The 12,329-nt window shown below is 31.5% G+C and overlaps 1 protein-coding gene across 1 annotated transcript; it reads left to right on the top strand.

Moving 5' to 3' along the window:
• Nucleotides 1-1,225: 1,225 nt before the first annotated feature.
• IPT5 (isopentenyltransferase 5) lies at nt 1,226-3,235 on the top strand. Its single transcript, XM_039043010.2, has 2 exons — nt 1,226-1,542; nt 1,658-3,235. Exon 2 carries the CDS (start codon nt 1,666-1,668, stop codon nt 2,638-2,640), a length of 975 nt encoding a protein of 324 aa, XP_038898938.1. The 5' UTR covers nt 1,226-1,542; nt 1,658-1,665; the 3' UTR covers nt 2,641-3,235.
• Nucleotides 3,236-12,329: the final 9,094 nt, after the last annotated feature.

Genomic DNA, 12,329 nt, shown 5'->3' with positions numbered 1-12,329 from the left:
AGTCCTAGGTGAGGTTTCTATGTTTCTTGACAATTTTCTTTAAAGGAGATGATTTTCATTTATATTTCTTGTACGGAAAATATACAGGAAGACCCACATTTTAGTGAAAAGGGTTTTATTATTCCATTCTCCCTAACTTTTTGTTTTATGACTTTCTTGAATGGTTGTCTTATACTCTTAGTATGTTTCTTTTCTTATAGCCTTTGGGGAGTTTGAGTTTTTTTCTTATCCCATTGACTTAATAAAAACAAAACAAAAGATAAAAGGAAGATTTTCTTTACTATATACTAAAAAAAAAAAAAAAAAAAAAAAAAAAAAAAAAAAAAATTACAAGCAATAAATTTTCTAGTAATTATGATAGTATAAAAAGTTTTTCATGCTACCTCCCTTTATTGTTTATCATAAATAAAGCATTTATAAGATAATCAAAATGGATATCATTTTTAGTAATAATAACTAAGTGGATAACAATATTTTTAAAAAAGTACAAATATAGCAAAATCTATCAATTATACAGTTTATCACAAATAAACTCCTCCAGTGTTATTGTCTATCACGGATAGACTATCTAAAATTTTCTATATCTACAAATTTTTTTGTATTATACTATATTTACTAATAATTTTGGTTTGATTGTTATATTTATTACTGCTTTATAAAAATATGCATAAAGGAGTATGTTAACTATCCTAATATTAGAAATTTTTCAATATAAATCTATAGATGTGTGTGCCCTTTTTTTAAAAAAAAATTACTTGAATTAGACACAAAATTAAAGAAATACAAAATATTACAAAGTTTTAACTTGATACATAGGAAACAAACTTTATGAAAAGTCGATTTGGATTAACTTAAGAAAAAAGTATTATTTAAAAAAAATATTTTTATTTATTTTTTTAATAAAAATTTATTAAAATTATTTTGAATAGTGGTCAAATACTTCAATTTCTTTTAAAATAACTTATTTTTTAAATTAAACATTTGAAAATGTATTCCAAACCTCCGAAGACAAGTTTTATCTCTAAAAATATCTTATTGATTGGGGATCTTCCATTTTATTTATTTTGAAATGCAAGCGATGAAGCTAAAACACACAGGGAGGCTGTCTCCGTACTAAAGGTAACATTCTATTTCAAAATATTTCGATTGAAAAAAATAATAAAAAAATAAAATAAAAGGTTCGTTTGGGAAGGGCATAAATACCAAGTGTAGTCCTCTAATGGTTGAACCAAAGAGGGGCAGTGGCAATTGGAAGAAGAAGGGAAGATAATGTCACACATCATTTTCTTTCAAACCCACAAAATCCCAATTCCTTCTTAGAAATTAAAAACATTTCCATCATCCAAAATTTTTTCACATATTATTCCCCTCCAAAAAGGAAAAAAAAAAAAAAAATAGAAACTTTGGTGTTGCTTCAATTAGAGACATCATTAATGCCTAAACCCTCACTATCCATAAGCTAATCCTTTCAATTACTCTCTTGCATATACCCTACAAACCCTACTCCTCAACCCCTCTCTCTTTTTCTCTGTTTATCTTCAGGTACTGTTCTTTAATTGAGTAAGAACTCACACAAAAAGCATTTTTTTTTTTAAATAATCAAATGGGTGGATTAAAGTTTTCATTTTTTGAACTGGGTTTTGGTTAATTTTTACAGGGTATTTGATGAAGATGGCATTATCATTATCCTCTGCCGCCGGGAAGCAAGTCCAACCACTGGTGGGGAATTTTCAGGGGAATTTCAACATGGAACAGTTTTTCCGGCGAAAGGAGAAAGTTGTTGTTGTAATGGGGGCCACCGGAACGGGTAAATCCCGGTTAGCAATCGATTTAGCTACTCGATTTCCGGCAGAAATTGTCAACTCCGATAAGATTCAAGTTTACAAAGGGCTTGATGTTGTAACAAATAAAGTCACCGACGAAGAACGCCGTGGAATTTCACACCATTTGTTAGATTCAATTGATCCAAATTCAAATTTCTCTTCTCATGATTTTACTCGTCATGCCTCTGTTGCAATTGAATCAATTTTGGCTAGAGATCGCCTCCCAATTATCGCCGGTGGCTCTAATTCCTACATTGAAGCTCTGGTTGATGATTATGCAGAGTCCCGATTCCGATATGAATTCTGTTTTTTGTGGGTTGATGTTTCTTTACCGATTCTTCAGAAATTTGTCTCCGATCGTGTTGATCGGATGGTCGACGGTGGGTTTGTCGGAGAAGTGAGGCAAATTTTTGATCCGGAAGGGGATTATTCTTATGGGATTAAACGAGCCATTGGAGTGCCGGAATTACACGATTATTTGAGGGCAGAACACGACGGCGCCGATGAGAGGATTTTAACGATTCTTTTAGAATTGGCGATTTCGAAGATTAAAGATAATACTTGTCGATTGGCACTCCGGCAACTGGAGAAGATTCGCCGCCTTCGGAATAAATGGAATTGGAATCTCCGGCGACTTGATGCCACGGGAGCGTTTTTGACCGACGGTGGAAACTCCGATGACGCATGGCAAAAACTTGTCCTCGAACCAAGCTCGAGGATTGTCGACCAATTTCTCTGCGACGGTAACCGCCGTATCACCACCGCTATTGCCAGCCCGGAGCCGGTCCCCCGCGCCGTCGCCGCCGTAAGTCGTTAAAGTAATCCCAAACTTTTTCGACCCCACAGAATCTACGCTCCTCCCCAACAACGCGTTGACACCATTCCCGCGTGCCACGTGGCAAGCTTATAATTTTACCTTTTTTTTTAAAAAAAAAGAATTTTATCTTCTTTTTTTTTTTTGGTTTCGGTAATTTTAAATTAAAACAGGAAAAGGAAAAAAAAAGGAAGAAAATTACAACTTGGGACTGACAAAGTTTTCTGTCAGGTCGTTAAGTACTTACAATTGGCGGCCGTACAGATAAGCCGTCTATATTTAAAAAGAAAAAAGAAAAAGAAAAACATCTCTGCCGGCTCTGAAAAGTTCAAAAATAATTTGTTTTCTTTAAAAGAAAAAAGAAGAAAAAGAAATTGGAGAATCGTGTGTGGTGCAGCTACATCAGCTTCAATGCACCTCTCTGTTTGGCCCTCTATGATTGGGTGATTTTGAGAAGTAGGACCCACTCACCCTCACCCCCCGTGTGTATTAAAACCCTCTTCCTATGGAGTTTTTGGTCTTTTCGCTCCTTTTTGTGTATCTGTGGAAACTAATGAGCTGTATTTTTGTTAATATATCCATCTATCTGATTTTGAAATATTTTTGACTACATTACTGAAAATATATCTCAATTTTATAGTTTGTTTCAAAAATATCTTAAGAAGTTTCATTAATATATTTGAACACTTAATAAAAAATGAAAAATACACTTTACATTTAATATTTATAGATTGAAGAGAGATAAAATGAAAGAAAGATTGCAATGTGGCGTAGATAAATAGTTTCTATCTATATAATTACAATGAAAATTCAACAATATTTTTCAAATGAAATTCTAGCAATTTTCTCTCATACGTTAACGATAAGGATATTTTTAAACTTTTGAAGTTTGATAGTTCAAATGTAGTTTTTGAACAAAACACAAAGTGTATGGATATTTTCTATAATTAAGCTAATAGTCTAATATCTGTGTTTTATTCTTTATGTTACAAATAATTCATTTTAGTCCCTTAATTTTTCAAACATAACCTGATAAATGTTTTTAAAATTTTGTTTACAATTTTGTAAAAAACAAACAGAAGGAAAAAGACCACTTAAGCTCTAAAAGATTAACATGGTTCATCCAATGGTGAAGCTTCCTATCAATTGCGATCAAAATAACTAATTTTTATGGCGAATTCATTCCTATAATTTTTTTTTTAAGTTTTCGTTTAATCGAGTAAGAAAAATCTTTAGGCTCCGTTTAGTAAAACATTTCATTTTTTATCTTAGTTTTTTGAAAATGAAATCTATTTTTTCCCTATTTTTTTTTAATGATTTACATCTTTCTTAAATATAATTGTTGAACTTTTAGCCAAATTCCAAAAACATAAATAAGATTTTAAAAGCTACTTTTTTAAATTTTTAAATTTTGGCATGGTTTTTTAAACCATTGGTGAAATGTAGATAGCAAATGAAGAAATTTGTAAGTGAAAATAGTGTCTGGCTTAATTTTCAAAAATAAAAAACACAAAACCAAATGATTACCAAGCAGGATCTTAACTTTTAGAAAAAAAAAAAAAAAAAAAAACTTTACCATCCAAAATTTGTCTCCATAGAACAAAAACAAATGGTTTTTACTATCCATGGAGTTTTTTTATTATACAACACTTTGTCGTTTTTAGAAAAAATTGATCGTCATTTCTAAATATAAAAATGCAGAGATTCCGTGTTCTTGCCTTGACGTTGATGGAAGAAGATGAAAGTTGTTCTTCTTTTGTTGTTAGGGCTCAAATTATGTTTTGTTTGTTTGTTTTATCAAAATTATGAAGAAAATTTAAACACAACCATCAAGTCACATAAGCTTAGTCAACCAGCTAAAACAACGATTAAAACCTTCAAATTAGACAATCAATTTGTCTTATTGTTTTAGTGAAGAAGAAGCTTTTAAATTTATCCTTACAAACTCATGAACTTGTTATAATTTTGACAAAAATAGTAGGATATTGGTTATCCTATATTGAAAATGTTTAAAAAAGTGATTGACTTTGATTTCAAATAATCATAATTTTAAGTACTTTTAAATTTAATATGCTAGCTCTTTTGAATCAGGTAGAGATTTATGTAATCCATGATTTTATGTTCCTAATTTTATAGTTTAATTTTAATTTTTCTATGGTTTCTATGCTTATTCATGTCCTAATAGTTGGAGTTTTTTTTTTTTAAAAAAAAACAAAACTAATATGATTTTAAATTTTAGAAACTATTCTTTTAAAAAAGAAAGAAATAAGAAAGTGATTTTCCAAAAACGAAATCTAAAAAATTAAAGTGTTGTTATTTAGTGCATCAGTTCGCACCGTACGAAAACTACTTTGACGATCAATCACCGTCGGTGTGGACAAATCCAACGGTGAAGGAAAAGGAAAACTCCCATGTTGTGGTTTACAACCGCTTTTGATTTGACGGGCACAGTTGGATTCGTTGTTGGCGGTGATAATATCAAACCCAAGTTATTCCCGCGGCCCACACGTGCCAAAAGTGAAAATACTTTGTTCCAAATCGAATAAATAATGATTTAAAAAAATAATAAAAATAAAAAAGTGAGAGTAATGGTCCCAAGTAGAGTGAAATCCACATGATTCCAATTATAATAGTATGATGGTGGGCTTGATACTCCACTCACACCGAAAGTGACCCACACTAGAACCCTCCCTTCCAAAATTGAATTTTTATTTATTCTTAATATTTCTTTTTACCCAAAATAAAAAAAAAATACTTATTTTTTTTCCCCAGTCAAAATCAAACTTTTTGTAAAAGGAGAGGGAATTTGGGGGCTTGACCTTTATTTAGAATGGAATGGAGAGAAAATGAGGACAATGATTTTGTTACTAAATTTTATAGAGAGGTTCTTATTTTTGTTTTTGTTCTTGTGTTCACTTGCCTTTGGTATCGTTTTGTGGGGTCTAAATTCTTCTCTTTTTTTACCTTACTTTTTATTCCTTCAAATCTTTTCTGGATTTATAAATATATTTGTCAACCTTATTTAAATATACATTTGAAATCGATTGTTTTGATTGACTATTATAGCTAGATTTTCTTTATGTACGTACTAACCTTTTTATTTATGGTGAGATGATTTGTCAAGATCATTAACATAGGTCATTCCAACAGATATTGCAAATCTATGATTGTTTTCCTCTAATAAAAGTTGACATAACAATTTAATGATGTCAATTTTGTTTTTCTCTCCATTTTTTTCTTCAAATAATACACTACGAAATATGGGTACTTTTTGTCACACTATCCTTATTTCATGATATCATTTTCAATATACATTTTAACAAACATTCTATTCAACAAGCTTTATTTAGTTCATATTTTCTCCTTTACTTTATATTTATTAAAAAAAAAAACTGCTTGATTATTTGTGTTAGAAGCCTCCTTTATGTATTCCAATCTTGAGTTTTGAGTTTGGACTCAAGGAGTACCCATGTTTTGGAGGAATTGAGGAGATAGACCAATGTGGGTTCGGTCGGTCGGGTGTGGTGTGGCGCGTGTGTGTGATTATTAATTTTAATAAAATATATTTTTTATATTTTTTTAACCGAAAAAAAACTCTGTTTGCGCTTCGTCCGCTCCTCCGTTTCGTCCGCGCACGTTTTGAGGCAGAGAGCCTTTTTCGCTCCCTACGATTCTACGTTGAGGGCCTATAAAAGGCGTGGCCTTCCGCAGTTCGAACATACAATTCATTCTTCACTTCTCATTTCATTTTTCTTCTCCTCTTCCATTTTAATTTTCCGAGCAGTGGGTTTAGAAAGGATGTGTGTTCCGGTCAGTAAAAGTGCATTTCCAATCGGGTTCCTTTTGACTGTTTTATCGGACGACGTGACAATTTTTAGACCTGCTTGCACACTTGGGCAGAGCCAGAAACGTCTTAAAGAGAGCGAGCTCCGCGACTCAGCCTATAACGAGTTTCTGTTTTGCAGGTTTTATTCTCTGCTTTCGTGCCTTCACAATTTACTGTTCGTTATTCTGAGGGTCTTGCTGTTTCCAATCTAATTTAAAAGCTTTTAGAAAGTTGAGAATAATGTGAATTTAGTGTTTTTTTTTTTTTGGAAGAAGAATTGGATTACTCTAGTCGTACTTCTAATTCAATAATTTTTCTCCCGCTAAATAGTATTCGTTGAAGAAATTTTTTTTTTTCAGTTTTCTTTGAACGAGAAAGTGTGGTAAAAGAGAGAGATCTCATTTGGAATAAAAATAATAAGTCAAGGTATTTTTTTCTCCAATTGAGTAAGTATATATATATATTAGGGTAAAATATCTTTTTAGTCCCTAAGTATTAGATATAGTTTCTATTTGGTCCCTAGGTTTTCAAATGTTACACATTTTATTCTTAAGTTTTGAGTTTTGTTTCAGCTTAGTAACTAAGTTTCAAAATGTTATAATTTTACCCTCGAGATTTGAGTTTCATTTCAATTTGGTCCCTAAGTTTCAAGATTTTACATTTTTAATCTCAAATTTTCATTAAATACTCAATTTCAATTATTGAAGTCAATTTTTTACTTTTAATTAGTTAAAAATAATTTGAAGTGAAATTTTGAATTTAATTTTACCAGTGATAAAAAATAATAAAATTTAATTAATTATAATTCTTTTATTGATTTATAATTTATTAACATAAATTAATAATAAAGATGAAAAATGAGTATTTAGTGAATAATCGAGTTTAAAACTATAAATATTGAAACATAGAAACCAAATTGAAGCAAAACTCAAATATCAAGAATAAAATTGTAACATTTTGAAACTTGAGAACTATATTGAAATCAAACTTAAAACAACGGATTAAATGTGTAACATTTAAAATCTAATGACTAAATAGAAACTATACTCAAAATCTCGGGATAAAAAGATATATTTTTTAATATTTGTATAATTATTTTTCATATTTATTTGTGGTACTTTCGTTGTTTAGGTGAACGATGAACAATTAATAATAAACTGACTGTGTCATATAACTTTAAAGTTCAGTACCCATTTTGGTAGTTCATCACCTTTCCTCTGTTTAAATTTTATTTATGTACTTTAAATATATCTCAAAATTAGTTTTTATTAGTTTGGAGTTAATTGTTGTTGAATTTAATAAAATAATCAATTTTCTGTTGAATGAAAGGAACAATGCAAATATGTTTTCAAAATTATAGAGATAATGCTAATTGAGACCCTTTTAAAAAAAGTTAACGATAAATTAATGGTAGTCATTAATTTGTTGAAAAGAAAATATTTAATGAATACATAGTACACAAATTAAAATTGAGCAAAGTCTCAAAATATCAATACTAAAACGATATTTTGACCTAAATTTAATGTTTTACTTTACATTCTATGTGATTCAATGTATTTTCAATATTCATATGAGAATTGATTATAGTTTTAACTTTATAGATCGTGCAACGTATATAGTATCAAATCAATATTCTAATAAAAACTCAAGTTGTCGTGTGGTGGAGGAACCTAAACCTATCAAAGTTAAACTAAAACTAAATCTATTATTATTATTTTTATTTTTATTGAGAACCAATTTGTTTTTAAATTTATGGCAAATATCAATTTATACCTTTAAGGTTTTAATATTGTATCAATAAAAATCTATAATTAATGATTATATCAATTCAAACTACAAACATTTATTTGTGAATTAATTTAGATAATTTATTAGTGATACGTAGCTGACTAATTTTTTTTTTTCAAAAATCTCATCAAAATTGGAAGGAAATTTATAATGTAATTCTTTTGAAATATGAAGAAAAAAAAAAAGATAAAAATGAGGATATCAAATTGGATAAAATACATTGTTACCATAAATTTGATTCTTAAAATTTCTTTAATTGACCTTAATTCTTGCATTTAAAGGAGTCTTGAAAGTTATGTCTTAATAATTTTAATACAAATCTTTAATGAATGGTCTAAATTGATTCGAGTATAAAATCTAAAGTTTAAATTGATACAATTATTAGTTTAGAGTTTTAATTAATACAACCGTTAAAGTTTAAGGATATAAATCAGGGGTAGTTGTAAATATAGTAATTAGACCCAACAATATTTGCAGATATAGTAGCACAATGCAAAAGAATTTGTAGATATAGCAAAATTTAGAAATTGCTTTCGAAGTCTATCAATAATAAACCATATTGCTAGCAGGGATCTACCAGTGATCGACTATATCACTGGTAGAAGTTTATCAATGATAAAATTAATCACAAATAGATTTTGCTATATTTGTAATTATTTTAAAATGTCGCTATACACTTAATTATTATCTCTAGAAGTACTATCTAATGCAATCACCCTATAAATTAATATATACCTTAACTTTCTAATCCATTAAAAGTAAACTTTTTTTTTAAGAATCCAACTAAAATTGTTACCCAATTAACTAGATAATTTAAGCATATTAGACTTGAATGTGACTCTCATATATTGAACTTTAGGAGAAACCAATTAAATTTCAAATTAAAAAAAAAATAGACCATTTTAGGTAGCCGTTATGTTTTGAATCTAGAAAGAAAAACCTTATCGTGTTTGGCATGATGGATATCCTAAAAGCGTCATAAATAAATAAATAAATAAATTTGTAGCAAACATAGCCACTCCCAGCTGTGATTTTTGAGACCATCACTTGCAAATAAAAACTCGCCACTTGTTCACACTCCTGTCTCTTTCCTCTGACTTTCTCTTCTTTTATTTTTTTTACTAATTTTTCCAATACCCATTTAATGAAGGTATGGTTTTTCATTTTCCTTCCTTTATTATTATTATTTTCTTTAATTTTTTTGTTTGTATCCCAGATGGAAACATGCATGAATTATATAGGTAAAGCACAGCTAGAAAACCGCGTAAATTTTAAAAATAAAAAATAAATGTCTTTTTTTTTTTTTTTCCTTATTAAAAATGAAAAAAAGTCAAAGAAGATGAGGATGTCTGTGCTGACCGATCTGTCACCGACAGGAGTAATTTATCATCCAATGTTTATCATTTTCTTAATATTATCATTAACGACAAGTAATTTAGCTCAGGTCAGCTAATTTAACTTCTAAACTACACTCTACAGCATGCCAAGAACAAAAAATGATTCCCATTTTAAACGATTCTTGATAATTTGTTTTTCTTTAATCTAATTTTAATTATAGGGATTAAGACAATCCAATTTGGCAATGGTGATGGTTGGCTTTATTTAAAATCATTTAAACAATTGTATATTTTCATTGTTCGATTTAATTTAAAATATAAATATAATGAGTTGAATAAATTATACAATTTAATATACTCTCCCTTCTATAATATGTATAAAGCTTACACCAAGTATGTTTTTTTTTTCCCTGACAATTACTAACTTTGGTTCATTTGCAAGTAGTTGTCAGTTAATTATCCTATATATGGTTGACAATGGGAGTGAGGCAGGGTGGGAGACTCTCCATCCTCGTCATCGGGGAGTATTTTCCCTCATCCCCCTCGAGGAAACAGGTCCCCGCGGGGACCCATCTTTTTTTTTTTTTTTTTTTTTTAATATATATATATATATAGGATAATTGCAGTTGGTAGCATTTTTATGAATAATAACTAAGTGTATAGCATCATTTAAAAAAATTACAAATATAGCTATAACTGATAGACTCCTACCAATAATATGGTCTATCACTAATAGAATATTTAAATTTGGTCATATTGTAATATTTTTTACATTATGTTATATTTGCTAATACGTTGGGTATAATGTCTATATTTGCAACTGTCTCATAATTATATATAAATATATAAATGTTGAAATTATATTTAGCCCTAAGGGCGTTTTTGTCTTTTATCAGTCTAGGGTTTCTCATTGTTTGGTTATTTATACATGTTCTTGTATTGTGTACTGAGTATTTGAATTAAAAATAAAAACTCTTATCGTGGTTTTTTCTCCCTGGTCTAGGGTTTTCCACGTAACTCTGGTGTTTTTTCTTTTTCCCCTAACTTTTCAAGGTGGTATCAGAGCATGGTGATGAGAACGTTGCTAGAATAGAAGAGATTCAGTCATCGACTCTAGTAGGGGATGGAACTCCAAGAGAAAACTCTAACAGTGCTGAAATTAGGGCTACCGTTGATCAATACCTACGGTCATTAATTAGATCGATTCAGATTCAACCAGCCTTAATCGATCCAGCCATTACTGTCGTCGGAGGACCCCCGCCACTGCCGACGACGACTTCAACCACACTGTCGCCGCTGCCGTCGAGACTCGAGCGTCCGCCGTCGACTTCCTATGTTTTCTAGTCGCCGGGTTTTACAGTCGCTGATTCCGCTCAAGATCCCGCCGACGGAAGGGTTTCAGGTCAGTCGTTCTCCCTTCCGACGTTACCCAGTTCTGTCTACCCATCAAATCTTCCATCTTCGAGTCTTCCTTCATCATCGAGTTTTCCATATTCGAATCTTCCAAGCCCTCAAAATGTGACCGATATATCGGTCTACCAGAACCCACAACGTCATTTGAACCACCCGGTCCAGCCGAACCTGGTTCAACCAAACTCGGTCCAGTCGAACCCTTTACAGTAACTTCTTGTCTCCCATTTTTTTTCCTCTGGTCAGCGAGCTCCTCTTGTTGGTTTTCCCACACCGACAGAAACGATATCTTCAGGGGTTTATGGGCAGAAACAACCTACAATGATTCATGGTGGGACTGTTAGTGTTCAACAGCAACTGGCAAATCTTCAACACCAAATTTCTGCACTTGGAGCAGCTGTTAGATCTTCGGCCAATCCTTCAACAGATTTCTACCGGATACATACCGGAGGGTTCCGTTATGTTCAGAAACTCTGGTAACTACTTACCCTACTTTGTCTTTCACAAACATTATGTCTGGGTCTGTAAGCAATTCCGCAGGAATTTCCATTGGCGAAAAACTTAATGGATAGAATTATTTTTCTTGGTCACAATCTGTGAGGATGTTTCTCGAGAGGCAACACAAGTTCGGGTATCTAACAGAGGAAATACCCAGTCCAAACCCCAGGGATCCTCAGGAACGGATATGGAAGGGGGAGGATTCTCTCATTCGCTCAATTTTAATAAATAGTATGGAGCCTCAGATCAGTAAGCCTCTTCTTTACTCAGCTTATGCTCGGGATATCTGGGAAGCTGTTCAGAAACTTTACTCGAAGAGGCAGAATGCTTCTCACCTTTATACCTTGAGAAAACAGATGCATGAGTGCAAGCAAGGGACACTCGACGTGACATCCTATTTCAATAAATTATCACTGTTGTGGCAGGAGATGGATCTATATCGGGAAATAGTTTGGAATTGCCTAGTTGACGGGGTTCAGTATTCGAAGATTGAGGAGGCTGATCGTGTCTATGATTTTCTGGCTGGCTTAAACTCGAAGTTTGATGGTGTTCGGAGCGGAATTTTGAGACAAAGACCAATGTCGTCCCTGATGGAAGTTTGGTCCAAGATCAGATTGGAAGAAGATCGAACCAGCGCTATGAATGGTATAACGCCTAATACCCTGGACTCTGCCGCGTTTGGAGTTAAGTCATTGGGTTCAAAAAATGACAAACATAATGGAAAGAACCCTCTAATTTTTTAGCATTGCAAGAAACCATGGCATACGAAAGATCAATGCTGGAAATTACATGGCCGACCTCCAAATAGCAAACGGCGTCCTCCGAATGACAAA

Source organism: Benincasa hispida, chromosome 1, assembly GCF_027475165.1.
Source record: "Benincasa hispida cultivar pf3 chromosome 1, pf3_genome.v1.1, whole genome shotgun sequence".
Classification (NCBI taxonomy): Eukaryota; Viridiplantae; Streptophyta; class Magnoliopsida; order Cucurbitales; family Cucurbitaceae; genus Benincasa; species Benincasa hispida.
Note: the sequence above shows the minus strand (reverse complement) of the source record. Positions and strands in the feature narration are given on the sequence as shown.